Consider the following 15,601-nt stretch of genomic DNA (forward strand, 5'->3'; position numbering starts at 1 on the left):
GGCAGGCGGACTCTCAACCACTGCGCCACCAGGGAAGCCCTAGTCTTTATTTTAAAGTCTATTTTGTCTGATACGAGAATTGCTACTCCAGCTTTCTTTTGATTTCCATTTGCATGGAACATCTTTTTTCATCCCCTCACTTTCAGTCTGTATGTGTCCCTAGGTCTGAAGTGGGTCTCTTGTAGACAGCATATGTATGGGGCTTGTTTTTGTATCTATTCAGGCAGTCTGTGTATTTTGGTTGGAGCTTTAAACCATTTACATTTAAGGTAATTATTGATATTTATGTTCGTATTACCTTTTTCTTAGTTGTTTTGGGTTTCTTTTTGTAGGTTTTTTCCTTCTCTTGTGTTTCCTGCCTAGAGAAGTTCCTTTAGCATTTGTTTTAAAGCTGGTTTGGTGGTGCTGAATTCTCTTCAATTTTGCTTGCCTGTAAAGGTTTTAATTTCTCCGTCAAATCTAAATGAGATCCTTGCTGGGTAGTGTAATGTTGGTTGTAGGTTTTTCCCTTTCATCTCTTTAATTATGTCCTGCCACTCCCTTCTGGCTTGCAGAGTTTCTTCTGAAAGATCAGCTATTAACCTTATGGGGATTCCCTTGTATGTTATTTGTTGCTCTTCCCTTGATGCTTTTAATATTTTTTCTTTGTATTTAATTTTTGATAGTTTGCTTAATATGTGTCTTGGAATATTTCTCCTTGGTTTATCCTGTATGGGACTCTCGGCATCTATTTCCAAGATTTTGGATCATCTTTACTATCATTACTCTGAATTCTTTTTCATGTAGACTGCCTGTTTCCTCTTCATTTGTTTGGTCCAGTGGGGTTTTACCCTGCCTCTTCATCTGCTGCATATTTCTCTGTCTTCTCATTTTGTTTCACTTACTGTGTTTGGTGTCTCCTTTTCACAGGCTGCAGGTTCATAGTTCCCGTTGCTTTTGGTGTCTGCTCCCAGTGGGTGAGGTTGGTTCAGTGGCTTGTGTAGGCTTCTTGGTGGAGGGGACTGGTGCCTGTGTTCTGGTGGGTGGGGCTGGATCTTGTCTTTCTGATGGGCAGGGCTGCGTCCAGTGATGTGTTTTGGGGTGTCTGTGAACTTAGTACGATTTTAGGCAGCCTCTCTACTGATGGGTGGGATTGTGTTTCTTTCATGCTAGTTGCTTGGCATGGGGCGTCCAGCACTGGAGCTTGCTGATCATTGGGTGGAGCTGGGTCTTAGTGTTTAGACGGAGATCTCTGGTAGACCTCTCACCGATTGATGTTACGTGGGGCTGGGAGGTCTCTGGTAGTCTAATGTCCTGAACTTGGCTCTCCCACCTCAGAGGCTCAGGCCTGACACCAGGCCAGAGCACCAAGACCCTGTCAGCCACATGGCTCAGAAGAAAAGGGGGAAAAAAAGAAAGAAAAAAAATATTAAAATAAAAAAACCAAAAATAATAATAAAAAAGAAGAAGAAGAGAGCAACCAAACCAATAAACAAATCCACCAATGATAACAAGCGCTAAAAACTGTACTAAGGTAAACATAAAAATCAGAAACAAATCAGTCGCAGACAGCAAACCCCTAGTCTACAGTTGCTCCCAAAGTCTGCCGCCTCAATTTTGGGATGATTTGTTGTCTATTTAGGTATTGCACAGATGCAGGGTACATCACGTTAATTGTGGGGATTTAATCTGCTGCTCCTGAGGCTGCTGGGAGAGATTTCCCTTTCTCTTCTTTCTCTGCACAGCTCCTGGGGTTCACCTTTGGATTTGGCCCTGCCTCTGTGTGTAGGTTGCCCTCAGGCATCTGTTCCCACCTAGATAGGACGTGGTTAAAGCAGCAGCTGAGTAGGGGGCTCTTGCTCATTCAGGCCAGGGGGAGGGAGGGGTACTGTAGTTATAATTGGCATGCGGGGTAAGCCTGTGGTGGCAGAGGCCAGCATGACGTTGCAACAGCTTGAGGCCTGCCGTGTGTTCTCCCGGGGAATTTGTACCTGGGTCACGGGACCCTGGCAGTGATGGGCTGCACAGCCTCCCAGGGAGGTGTGGATAGTGGGATTCTTGGTGGCTGCAGCAGCAGCGTTAACACTTCATGGCCATCTCTGCGGTCCGAGCTGATAGCGCAGCTCGCGCCCATCTCTGAAGCTCATTTAGGCGGTGCTCTGCCTTCTTTGGGCAGACAAGGAAGGAATCCTCTCTCCTCACGCACCCCGAAACAATGGTCTCTTGCCTTTTAGGCAGTTCCAGACTTTTTTCTGGACTCCTTCCCAGCTAGCTGTGGTGCAGTAGCCCCCTTCAGGCAGTGTTCACACAGCCAACCCCAGTCCTCTCCCTGGGGTCTGACCTCCGAAGCCCAATCCTCAGCTCCCAGCCCCCACCCATCCCAGCGGGTAAGCAGACAAGCCTCTCAGGCTGGTCAGCACTGATCCTCTGTGCAGGAATCTCTCCACTTTGCCCTCTGCACCCCTATTGCTGCGCTCTCCTCCGTGGCTCCAAAGCTTCCCCCCCGCCTCCACTAGTGAAGGGGCTTCCTAGTGTGTGGAAACCTTTCCTCCTTCACAGCTCTCTCCCAGAGGTGCAGGTCCTGTCCCTATTTTATCTCTGTTTTTTCTTTTTTCTTTTGCCCTACCCAGGTACATGGGGAGTTTCTGCCTTTTGGGAAGTCTGAGGTCTTCTGCCAGCATTCAGTAGGTGTTCTGTAGGAGTTGTTCCACATGTAAATGTATTTTTGATGTATTTGTTGGGAGGAAGGTGAGCTCCACGTCTTACTCCTCTGCCATCTTGAAGGTCCCCTTTCCAGTTGCCTTTTTATAATTCACCTTATATCCAGCAACTTTGATAAATTCACTGGTTAATTCTAATAATTTATCTGTAGGTTCTTTTGAAATTTCTGTGGAGAGGTTTGTATCATCTATGAATATTGACAGCTTTATATCTGTTTGATAGAAATATAATCACATTAATGGTGCAGCCACTATGGAGAACAGTATGGAAGTTCCTTAAAAAACTAAAAATAGCGTTGGCATGTGATCCAGCAGTCCAACTCCTGGGCATGTAGCTGGAGCAGACTCTAAATTCAAAAAGATGCATGCACCCCAATGTTCATCACAGCACTATTTACAATAGCCAGGACATGGAAGCAACCTAAATGTCCAGCGACAGATGAATGGATAAAAGATGTGGTATATATATACCATGGAATATTACTCAGCCATAAAAAAGAATGAAATAATGCCATTTGCAGCAACATGAATGAACCTAGAGATTATCATACTAAGTGAAGTAAGTCAGACAAAGACAGATATCATATGATATCACTTATGTGTGGAATCTAAAAAATGATACAAATGAACTTATTTACAAAACAGAAACAGACTCACAGACATAGCGAAAAAAAAAACCCAACAAATTTATGGTTACCAAAGGGGAAAGGTGGGAGGATAAATTAGGAGTTTGGGATTAGCAGATAAAAACTACTACATATAAAACAGATAAACCGGGCTTCCCTGGTGGCGCAGTGGTTGAGAATCTGCCTGCCGATGCAGGGGACACGGGTTCGAGCCCTGGTCTGGGAAGATCCCACATGCCGCGGAGCAACTAGGCCCGTGAGCCACAACTACTGAGCCTGCACATCTGGAGCCTGTGCTCTGCAACAAGAGAGGCCACGATAGTGAGGGGCCTGTGCACCGCGATGAAGAGTGGCCCCCGCTTGCCGCAACTGTAGAAAGCCCTCGCACAGAAACGGGGACCCAAAACAGCCAAAAATAAATAAATAAACAAACCAATGAACCGACATTTAAAAAAAAAAAACAAAAAACAGATAAACCACAAGGTCCTACTGTATAACACAGGGAACTGTATTCAATATCTTGTAATAATCCATAATGGAAAAGAATATGAAAAAGAATATGTATATATATGTGTAACTGAATCACTTTGCTGTGTACCAGAAGCTAACACAACATTGTAAATCAACTATACTTCAATAAAAAATAATAATAAAATAAAATTGGTAGAAAAAGAAATATGATCAGATTAAAAAGTAAAAAGAAACCAATGAAACTAATTTTAATAATGTATTTTATTTTACTAAATAACCAAAACATTATTTCAGCATGTAACAATATAAAAATTATTAATGAGATTTTTACATCTTTTTTCATGCTAAATCTTCTAAATTTGGTGTATTTTACATTTATAACACATCTCAACTTAGAGTAGCCATGTTTCAAGTGCTCAGTAGCCACATGTGGCCAGTAACTATAGTTTCGGACAGTGTAGGTCTAGACAGTGAGACAGACTTTTTTTTTTAAACAAACAGTTGTTTCATGTATAACTTTTTATGGTGTCACTGGAGAAACCTCTACCGACTTGATCATATGTAAGTGCCAGGGAGAGATTAGGTTTTCAGGGAAAATCTGAAAAGGTGTCATTTGAGTAATGTCTTAAACTATGAATATAAACTTGCCAGGTGACCAAAATAGGCGAAGAGAATAATGTGTAAAATTGTGATGTTATGTAAGAGTAGAATTGGTTCAGAGACTTGCCCATATTTCAGTGAGGTTGAAAAATAGGTAATTATGTGAGAGTGGAGGGTGGAGGGGAACACCAGTTCCCTGTGTTATGAGTAATATCAGTAATGATGGTTAACATGTTCCTTAAGATAAGTTTCCAGACGTGTAATTGCTGAGTCTAATAGAAAGAATAAATGTATCCCCCGACATATACAGTGAATCTCAAGGGTCTGCGTTATTTTACACTGCCCCTAGTGAATATGCTGGTTTCAGTGCACACTCAGCTGCAGTAGTTAGTGTATTTTTTTGTATGTTCAGTACTTTGTTTTGCCTTTTGAAAATTTTATAGACTTTCTTTTTTATTATTATTATTTTTGTTTTAAAAAAATATTTATTTATTTATTTGGCTGCACCAGGTCTTAGTTGCGGCATATTATTTTTAAATTGAAATATAGTTGATTTACAATGTTGTGTTAACTTCTGGTGTACAGCAAAGTAGGTATTATATATATTCATTTTCATATTCTTTTTCCATTATGGTTTATTACAAGATATTGAATATAGTTCTGTGTGCTATACAGTAGGACTTTGTCATTTATTCTATATATAGTAGTTTATATCTGCTAATATCAAACTCCTAATTGATTCCTCCCTTTCCCCTTTGGTAATGGTAAGTTTGTTTTCTATGTCTGTGCGTCTGTTTCTGTTTTGTTAATAAGTTCATTTGTATCATTTTCTAGATTCCACACATAAGTTATTGATATCATATAATATTTGTCTTTCTCTGTCTGACTTCAGTTAGTATGATAATCTCTAGGTTCATCTCTAGGTTGCTGCAAAAATGGCATTATTTCATTCTTTTTTATGGCTGAGTAATATTCTATTGTATATGTATATATACCACATCTTCTTTATCCATTCATCTGTTGACACATTTAGTGTGCTAAATAATTAGTATATTTTTAATGTGCTAACTTTGTTGTATTAGGGTTTTTTTTTCATTGGTTACTGGTAAGGTTTTTTTCTTTTTCTTTCTTTTTTTTTGTGGGGGGGCACACTGTGCAGCATGCGGGATCTTAGCTCCCCGACCAGGGATTGAACCTGTGGCCCCTGAAGTGGAAGTGCAGGGTCCTAACCACTGGACTGCCAGGGAATTCCAGGTTTCATATTTTTTTCTAATTGACATTGATGTATTGCTACCATCTATTTCTCAGATTCCATTCAAGCTTCACCATTTGTCCCAATAACATCCTTTACAGCAGAAAGATCCAGCTCTGAATCAGGCATCGCACTTCAGTCTTCCCTTTTCTTTGGGGGAATAGCCTTGACATTTTTGAAGATTACAGTTTGGTTATTTTGTAGAATATCTCTCCCAATTTGGTTTTGTCTGTTTCCTCATGATTAGGTTTACGTTATGTCTCTTTGGCAGGAAAATCACTTCTCATTCTGTCAGGTGGTACGGGACTTTGATTTGTCTGATTACGAATGATGTTCATTTTGGTCACTTAATCAAGGTGGTGTCTGCCAGATTTCATTGTTGTGATGTTACTTTTTCCTTTTGGAATTAATGTGTATTTTGTGGGCAAGTGCTCTGAAACTATCCCATTCACTATCAAACTTTACATTTATTCATGCACTTATGTCAGTATTGCTTTATCATTTCTTATTTTATTTAATAGGTTATAGTCCATTACTATCATTATTTGTTTTGATGCTGAAATTATCCCCAATTTGGCTAGTGGATGCTCCCTCAAGCTATATCCTAGGTCCTTTTTTTTTTTTTAGGTTAGACTTTATTTTATTGCCCAGATTCTATTTTTATCTCCCAGGAATTTTCCTCCTTCCCACCCTCCCTATCCCACCCCTCTAGGTGGTCACAAAGCACCGAGCTGACCTCCCTGTGCTATGTGGCCCTAGGTCCTTTTTTAATGCTTGATTTTATTTTTTATTTTTATTCATTTATTTATCCCAGTTTTATTGAGATGTCATTGACATAAAACATTCTATTAGTTTAAGGTGTACACATAATGATTTGATGTATTATATACTGCAAAATGATTACCACAGTAAGTTTGGTTATCATCCATCAGCTCACACAGTTAACAAAAATTTTTTTCTTGTGATAAGAACTAAGATCTACTTTCTTGGCAACTTTCAAATGTATAATACAATATTGTTAGCTGTAGTCACCATATTGTAGATTACATCCCCAGAACTTATTTATCTTATAAGTGGAAGTTTGTACCCTTTGACCACCTTCACAGTTTTCTATCACTCCCCACACCCACTTCTGGAAACCACCAATCTATTCTGTTTCTGTGAGTTTGTTTTTTTCTGCAAGATTCCACATATAAGTAAGATCATACAGTATATGTCTTTCTCTGTGTGACTTATTTAACTTAGCATAATGCTGTCAAGGTCCATCCATGTTGTTGCAAATAGCAGGACTTCCCCTTTTTATGGCTGAATAATATTCCATTGTGTACATATACCACATTTTCTTTATCATTCATCTGTTGATGGACGCTTAAAGCCTACATCCTTTTCTTATGTGTCTATCATTCTTTGAGCACTTTGTTGGTCTCTGGCACAGTATATTCCAGATTCATCTTGTACTTTTTCTGCTCCAGGGCTGTAATTAGACTATTACAATTCTCCAAGGAGCTCTGGTATTGGAGAATGGTGTTAGAAGCCAAGATTTGGGTGCTAGGTATGTTCATACCATTGGCGGGGGTCGGGGGGGAATGGTCACTGTTCCCAGGCCCTCTCACTAGACACATTTACAGAACTGGGGAGTATACTTATGTACACATCATGCCGCCCCCCTCCCCCCACCCAGACATTTATGTCTGTCTCTTTCTTTTTCTTTTTAACTGGCTTCATTCACTTTACTTTTCTCATATAAAAATATGTGGTGGCTACAGCTGGAGCCTGGGTCCTCTGCACAGAAACTCTGTGTGGGTCTTTACAAGATGGTCAGTGAATTCCTGATATGGAGACTTGGTGAATACTGTTTCTTTCCAGAGATCAGGAGTGAGGTAACTGTAGGTCTTGGGAATGGCATCAAAAGTGGCCTTGGCTGGGAAAGGAAAAACAAGAGAGGGTTGGTGAAACCCCAGATGCAGACGGAAGCTGTTGCACTTCTAGGAACAGAGTGGCCACTGTGAGCCAGTCTGTTGTGCATTAGGAGCACCTTCCTCTCCCTCTCTGAAAATACGCCAGCCACACTCAGAGTGTCATTAAGGGAGCTGAGAGATATATCACTCTTTTTAAACATCCATTAGTTCACCCATACCTCCAGTTTCAATCCACAGGGTTCATTCTAACCTTTTCCCTTTCCATGTTTGTATTTTCTTTCTCTTACAGAGAGAACTCTGGGTCCCCTTTTCCTTAATAGATTTTCTTATTTGATGAATCCCCTATATATGACAGATCTCTCTCTACCTCTGAACTCTTCCATGTGGACATGCCCTCCTCACCCTGCTCAGGCTCTCACTCCCCATGCCAGTCCCCATTCGTGGTTACCCTACTCACTGCACTCAGGCTCCACCATCCCATGCAAGCTGGCCCTTTGTATGGATGTTGATGGTCTCCTCGCAATTTGTGCTCTGATACCCAGGAGGCTACCCTCTGTGTGGACACCTGCTGTGCTCTGCCCCACCTAATGGCTGTAGGACTAGATAGTTTGGGAATGGGAGAGGGCTTCTTTGGATTCTCAAGTTTCACTTTAATATTTCTGGCTGTGGGATTATTTCTTTATCTTTTCTTTCCTTTAACATTCTTTGAGTCCTTTTAGTTTGAGGTTTTATATTTTCTCTAATTCTGGGAAGTTTATAGAAGTTTATTTCTGCAAGTATTTATCGCCTTCTCATGATTTTTTCTCTCTTCTTTATATGCTATGATGTGGATGTTGATTTCCTTCATTTCCCTTTTCCACATCTCTTGAATTTTCTTTTGTGTATTCTGTCTCTTCCTGCTGTCTTTTGGCAGAGTACCTTAAACCTGATGTATTAGCTTATTAATTTCTTCAGCTGTATCTTTTCTGTTCTTTAGTCTATCCATCTACTAAGTTTATTTCATTGATTATATCTTTTTCATACCCAGTGTTTTTATTTGCTTCATTATTATATTTTCTTCCTGCTTTACATCTAATATCCTTTCTTATTGGATTTGTTTATTTTGAACTTTTATTTTGTGTTTTTCTCCTGTAAACCCCTGTGTCCTGGGGATATTAGCCACCTTGGCTCATGAACTATATGGGGAGGGCTGGAGAAAGTACAGTTTGTGTCTCGTTTCTGCATCTCCTTCTGGGTTTGGAAAATGAAGGCAGGGGGTTGTTGAGTGTGGGAGATGACTTACCCAGGATCACTGTAGTGTGGAATCCCTTCCCAGACTCTGCACTTTTCAAGGTCTGTTTCCCTTTGTTAAAACCACCTAGTCCGTGACGTGCGGAAAGAGGTGGTGGGAAGAAGGAACTTGTGAACATGCAGGGACCACCCAGTGCTGTCCACGCGTGTTGTAAGCTACTTCCCCACCAGCTGGCTGCAGTGCCACCCCTATGTTACCCTGAAGCCCCTTGACAGTTCTAGGCTTGCTACACTTTTCCAGCCTTGCAACCGCAATTGTCTGATTAAGACAATGTTGGAGAGAAAAATATTTGCCAAAATAACTGTACCACCCCAAAGTACCATCTCTGGTGTCTGGTCCTTGTCTGCTCTGCCTATTTTTTCACCCTGCACTGGGACCAGATTTCCCTGTTTTGTCCCAGGGACTTCTATCTGTGTGTGAGCACACATGAATTTTTTTTCTTTAGCATAGGTTCATACTGTGTATACTATCCGGCATCTTGCTGTTTTTAAAATGGCTGATTAACATGATTGATTACATGGGAAGATAGCTTGGATTCGGTAATAAATAGCTTTAAAATATATGTACACGTGTGTGTTTGTGTGCGTGTGGTTTTTATATCCCTTTTATACTGAAGTATATCCATATTATTGCTTTATCATCTTAAGTATAACTGTAAGTTAGTGATAGGGTAGAGTGTAGTCATTAGTGTTCTATGAAGTACTTAGCCATTTCCCTCTTTGGTTTTTTTAGTTTCATAACAGCTTTTAAATACTATGGTACCGAAATAAATATCCTTATGGACAAAGGGTTTTCCATTTGTAGGATCATTTTCTGGGATGGATATACAGAATGGATCAAATAGATAAATAGGTTAAAAGGTTCAACATTTTTTATTCTTAACCATGTAGAGGAGTGCCTGGAACATTTTAGCCATTCAAATAATATTTATTGGATGAAATAATATTATAAAAACTGCTTTTTGAAATGGATGTACCAATTTTCATTCCCACCCACAATATGAGATTGTCTGTTCTTCCACACCATCTTATACTTAAATTATTTTGATGATTTGATTGTAATCAGAAGATGTCTCTATCATAAAAAAAATGCTATCAGATGATATAACTAAGGTCTGTTTCTCTTTTTATTTTCACCTACTTGGTAAATAGCCATATGTTTTCTTACAGGACTGAATTTGCTCTTAAAGAAATCATGTCCTCTGGAGGTGCTGAAGATGACATCCCACAGGGAGAGAGGAAAACAGTTACAGATTTTTGTTACCTTCTGGATAAATCTAAGCAACTGTTCAACGGGTTAAGGTTAGTGGACTCTTGATGCCTTAAACTTTTATCTAGTTCTGTATCTTTTTTTTCCATGGCTGATGTGTGGTAAGTTTCTGAAAAGTTATGGATAGAATGTTATATAAATGTCTGTACTAGAGATGATCATGCTTTTTTTCTTCATTCTCAGGAGAGAAAACAACAGAAGAGGATAACTTATATTGTTTTACTCAAGTTGAGAGAGCTGTTTTGTTAGATGGTCTTGTATACCTTACTCCACATCATACCTATTTTACATCTGATTTTACACATTGCGATAACTAAGGAGCCTGGGGTGCATATGCAAGTGAACCTGGGGCTTCTCTTAGGTTACAGTTTCTGGATACTTGTTTATTTGCTTATTTCTTTTATTCTTTCTTTTTCTTAGGATAAAGTATCTGTTAACTAAAATAAGAGTGTTCTAGACAGTGTTATTTTTACATTAGTTGTGTGTGCCCTGACTGACTGTAGCAGAAGCTATATGCGATTTTGTCAAAATGTGTCTTTGATTGTGTATTCTTGTGTGTGGTGGATAAATAATTTTGTACCATTTTGTTTTAGATAAATGGTTTAGCCGTATTTCATTTCATGAGATTCCGAGGATATTGACTTACTTCAGACCTAAAGCTTCAATAGCTTAGTTTCAGTCATAAATAAATTCATGCTATGGGTAAAATACTAAGGATAAATAGGTTTTTTTGGGAAACTATATAGGAGTGAATAATTGTAAAGATTGTGAGTTATTTTTATTTTATTTAATTAATTATTGAAGTATAGTTGATTTACAGTGTTGTGTTTAGTGAGTTATTTTTAATTTGCAATTTATTTCTGGGTAAAAATGCAATCTTCTTTTCACATATTTTATAATTTTATTCTACATCCCTAGGATCGGAATTGTACTGACAGAGTTTATTTTAAAGAATATATCTTTTTGGGCTTCCCTGGTGGCGCAGTGGTTAAGAGTCCACCTGCCAGTGCAGAATACACGGGTTTGAGCCCTGGTCTGGGAAGATCCCACATGCCGTGGAGCAACTAAACCTGTGCGCCACAACCACTGAGCCTGCGCTCTAGAGCCCGTGAGCCACAACTACTGAGCCCACGTGCCACAACTGCTGAAGCCTGCACACCTAGAGCTCGTGCTCCACAACAAGAGAAGCCAACGCAATGGGAAGCCCATGCACTGCAACGAAGAGTAGCCCCCGCTCTCTATAACTAGAGAAAGCCTGCATGCAGCAATGAAGATCCAATGCAGCCAAAAATAATAAATAAATTAATTAATTTAAAAAATTCTTTTTAAAGAATGTATCTTTTTAAAAATATTTATTTATTTATTTATCTGGTTGCTCTGGGTCTTAGTTGCAGCAGGAGGGCTCCTTAGTTGGGCTCCTTATTTGCCGTTCACTGGCTCCTTAGATGTGGCATGTGAACTCTTAGTTGCAGCATCCATGTGGGATCTAGTACCCTGACCAGGGATCGAACCCCCGGCCCCCTGCATTGGGAGCATGGAGTCTTAACCACTGCACCACCAGGGAAGGCCCTAAAGAATATATCTTTAATCAACTATACTCCAAGACATTTCTTTAAAAAATTTTTTTTAAAGTCCAATCTATCAAAATAATAAGTCTCTAAAATGCAATGTTAGGAATAAGGCAAAGCCTCTGATTTTGGAGGCTTTGGAACACATTTTGGAGGAGTTGGAACACATTTACAAAGCCTACTTCATGGAGTTACATACAGCTGAGAGAATAAGGAAGGATTAGAAAGTTCTGTGAATTAAGTTTACTGCCTATCAGAAGTTTATTGCCCTTCTGCTTTATAAGTTTTTTGAATCTTGCCTGTAGATTTTTTTACGCTAATATAGTTGCTTAAGGTTTAATCATTTTGATACTCTGCTGCTTAGTTGTGGTGTTAGTAGAATGTTTGCAGTCTACTTATATGTAATTTACCTGGCTTCGTAAACAGTAAATAATGTTGAGCAACTAAAATGCTATGCCCATTTTCATTCCCACCTCCCCAAAGAAGAATTTCCTTAAATGAGGAGGGTAACCTGCACTGGGTAATGCACCTTTCTACTCACCTTGGAGATACTGAAGGAGCTTTTGACTCACATCGGTTATTAAATAACTGCATGAGAGTAAATATGTCTTCACAATAAAAAAAATATATATATATCTTTAAAAAATATATACAGTTATAAAGATAATACAGGGTCATCAAATGAGTCCTCCATGACACTGTATCTAAAGCTACCCTTTCAATCACTTTCTCATCTCTATATTCATTTAATTTTCTTCATAAAACTCATCACTACTTCAAGTGATCTTATTTGCTTATGATGTCTTCCTACATTAGAATGAAATATCCCTAGATGTAGGACCCTATGTGTCACTATTTCTCTGCTGTCTAAGCCAGGGTCTTGCACGTCACAGGTGCTTCACAAACATCTGTTAAATGAAGGATTCCGAAGACAGTGTTCTTAACTCCCACACTCTGCTGTTTCCTATTTTGTGCTACAGAAGAGATCTTTGAGATCAGTTTGGTTTCCTTTGCTTTATAGATTAAATGCATCTTTTTAAAGAATTCTTTTCTTTCACTATTATAATTCAGAAAACGACCCCAGTACACCCTGGTTTGAAGTCTTTTTTTTTTTTAATTAATTAATTAATTTTCTTTTTGGCTGAGTTGGGTTTCAGCCAAAACCTTGTGAACAAGGTTTTGGATGAACATGTGTTTCCAGTTCTCTTGAATATATACCTAGGAGTGAAATTGCTGGCTCATATGGTACTTACTCTAAGTTTAATGTTTTGAAGAACTTCTAGACTGTTTTTCAAGGAGACTGTACCACCAGCAGTGTATGAGGGTTCCAATTTCTCCACATCCTGACCAACACTTGTTATTGTCTGTCTTTTTGATGATAGCCATCCTAGTGTGTGTGAAGTTGTATCTCATTATGGTTTTGATTTGCATTTCCCTAATGACTGATGTTGAGCATCTTTTCATGTGCTTATTGGCCATTTTTATGTCTTTTTTTTGGAGAAAATATTTATTCCAATCCTTCGATCATTTTCAGATAGGTTTATTTATCTTTTAATTTTAAAGTTGTAGTCATTTTCTGTATATTCTGGATACAAGTCCCTTGTAAGATGTAATGATTTGCAGATATATATTTTCCCATTCTGTGAGTTGTCTCATCACTTTCTTGATGGTGTCCCTTGAAGCACAAATGCTTTTAATAAAGTCCAACTCGTCATTCTCTTTCATCACTTGTACTTTTGGTGTCATATCTAAGAAATCATTGCCTAACCTGAGGTCACCAAGATTTGCTTGGATGATGTTTCCTTCTAAGAGTCTTGTGGTTTTAGCTCTTACATTTAGGTCTGTGAACCATTTTGTGTTAACTTTTTTATAAGTTTTTTATTATTTTTATTATTTTTAATTTTAATTTTTGGCTGTGTTGGGTCTTCATTGCTGCGCGTGGGCTTTATCTAGTTGCGGTGAGCAGGGGCTACTCTTCATTGCGGTGTGCAGGCTTCTCATTGTGGTGGCTTCTCTTGTTGAGGAGCACAGGCTCTAGGTGCGCGGGCTTCAGTAGTTGTGGCGTGCGGGCTCGTAGTTGTGGCTCGCGGGCTTGAGAGTGCAGGCTCAGTAGTTGTGGCACATGGGCTTAGTTGCTCCACGGCATGTGGGATCTTCCCAGAGCAGGGCTCGAACCCATGTTCCCTGCATTGGCAGGTGGATTCTTAACCACTGCGCCACCAGGGAAGCCCCATTTTGTGTTAACTTTTGTGTATGGTATGAGATCTTAGGCATTTCTTTATCAGAAAACATATTTTTTTCAATTGATTAATTCATTTTTTCTTTCTTCTTGCTTGTTCCCTGTTTCTCCTTTTTTGTTCATACCTGTAATGCTTAGATTGAATTTGCAATCTAAAGCCTCTATTAACCATCTACTCTCTTTTGATTTTCATCTCTATTCTTTTTCTCAGCATTTTTAGAAAATGTATTCAATTTGTCCACCATATGCCCAACACGTTTCACCTCATCATTTCATATCAGTGGTTTTTGCTATACTGCTTTCTAAAAAACTAGATATTATGTATTTGATCCAAAGTTTACTAGCTGTTCTATCTGTATATTCAAATAAGACAGACACTAGAAATTTTGATGTGTTTGTGAATGGAAATTCTTTATTCAGTATGTCTGAGAAGCATATTGAATTTAGCAGTGGCATTTCTCTTCTTAAAAAGGGTTATTTTCCTGATCTGATTCTGAATCGTAAATGAATCATAAAGTTCAAGTAGTCTTCTGCTGGAGACTCTCTACTGGACTCAAATCACTCTGTGACTGCTGAAACAGTAACAATGACAGAACACACTTCCACATAGCACTCCACAGTGTATAAATCACTTTCAGGTACATCTCTATCCTTTGGCCACATACCAAAAATACGTGTTACCTAAAAATGAAGGTGAACTTCACCTTCTTTTTCAGTGTTTTGGTTGTGTAAATATATTTTACCAGCTCAAAACTGTTCTCATTTTGATTTTTTTTTTTTTTTTTGGCCACACCGTGCAGCTGGTGGGATCTTAGTTCCCCAACCAAGACTTGAATCTGGGTCTATGGCACTGAAAGCACCAAGTCCTAACCACTGGACTGCCAGGGAATTCCCTCATTTTGATTCTTTTAAAGTGCCATTTTAACTATAACAAAGGTTTTATTTATTTTTAAAATAACTGCAGAGTAAAATTGTGTCTGTGGAAATAGTAGGAAACCCTAATACATGGAAAAATTGTGTGAGATCTAATCTTTAGGACTGTTTATTCATTGTCAGAGAAGTTTATTATAATGCTTAGGATACCTATTTCAGTTTAGTTCTTGAGTACTTAAAACTATATTGGGTTCAGGAATTAATCCTTTTTGGACAACTCAAAATCCAAAAAACAAACAATCTGATTAGAAAATGGTCAGAAGATCTGACTGGTTATTTTTCCAGAGAAGATGTACAGATAGATGGTCAACAGGTACATGAAAATGTGCCCAACATTGTTAATCATCAGGAAAATGCAAATCAAAGCACAACGAGATATCACCTCACACCTGTCAGAATGGCTGTTATCAAAAAGACAAAAAAATACCACGTGTTGGTGAGGATGTGAAGAAAAGGGAGCCCTTGTGCACTCTTGAGGGGGGAATGTACATTGGTGCAGCCACCATAGAAGACCGTATGGAGGTTCTTAAAAAGTTAAAACTACCATAGGATCCAGCAATTCTATTTCTGGGCATTTATGCGAAGAAAATGAGAACACTAACTTGAAAAGATATATACACCCCCATATTCATTGAAGCATTATTTACAGTAGCCAAGATACGGAAGTAATTTAAGTGTCCACTGATGGATGAATGGATAAAGAGATTGTGGAATATATATATATATATATATAT

At 38.8% G+C, this 15,601-nt stretch overlaps 1 protein-coding gene and 1 non-coding gene across 5 annotated transcripts in view; one reads left to right on the top strand and one right to left on the bottom strand.

The window, feature by feature from the left end:
• The window catches only part of SCAI (suppressor of cancer cell invasion), a 135,367-nt gene that overhangs the window by 59,359 nt on the left and 60,407 nt on the right, over positions 1-15,601 (top strand). For all 4 annotated transcript variants that reach the window (XM_024126481.3, XM_024126483.3, XM_024126482.3 and 1 more), the window contains one exon: positions 10,028-10,159. In XM_024126481.3, the coding sequence (XP_023982249.1) occupies positions 10,028-10,159 (132 nt within the window). The remainder of the gene's footprint in view (positions 1-10,027; positions 10,160-15,601) is intronic.
• On the bottom strand, positions 7,621-7,748 carry LOC112065587 (small nucleolar RNA SNORA64/SNORA10 family). The gene has a single exon (XR_002892119.1). It is a non-coding gene; the product is annotated as a small nucleolar RNA SNORA64/SNORA10 family (small nucleolar RNA).

The sequence above is a fragment of the Physeter macrocephalus genome, chromosome 9 (genome assembly GCF_002837175.3).
Source record: "Physeter macrocephalus isolate SW-GA chromosome 9, ASM283717v5, whole genome shotgun sequence".
In the NCBI taxonomy this organism is placed as follows: Eukaryota; Metazoa; Chordata; class Mammalia; order Artiodactyla; family Physeteridae; genus Physeter; species Physeter macrocephalus.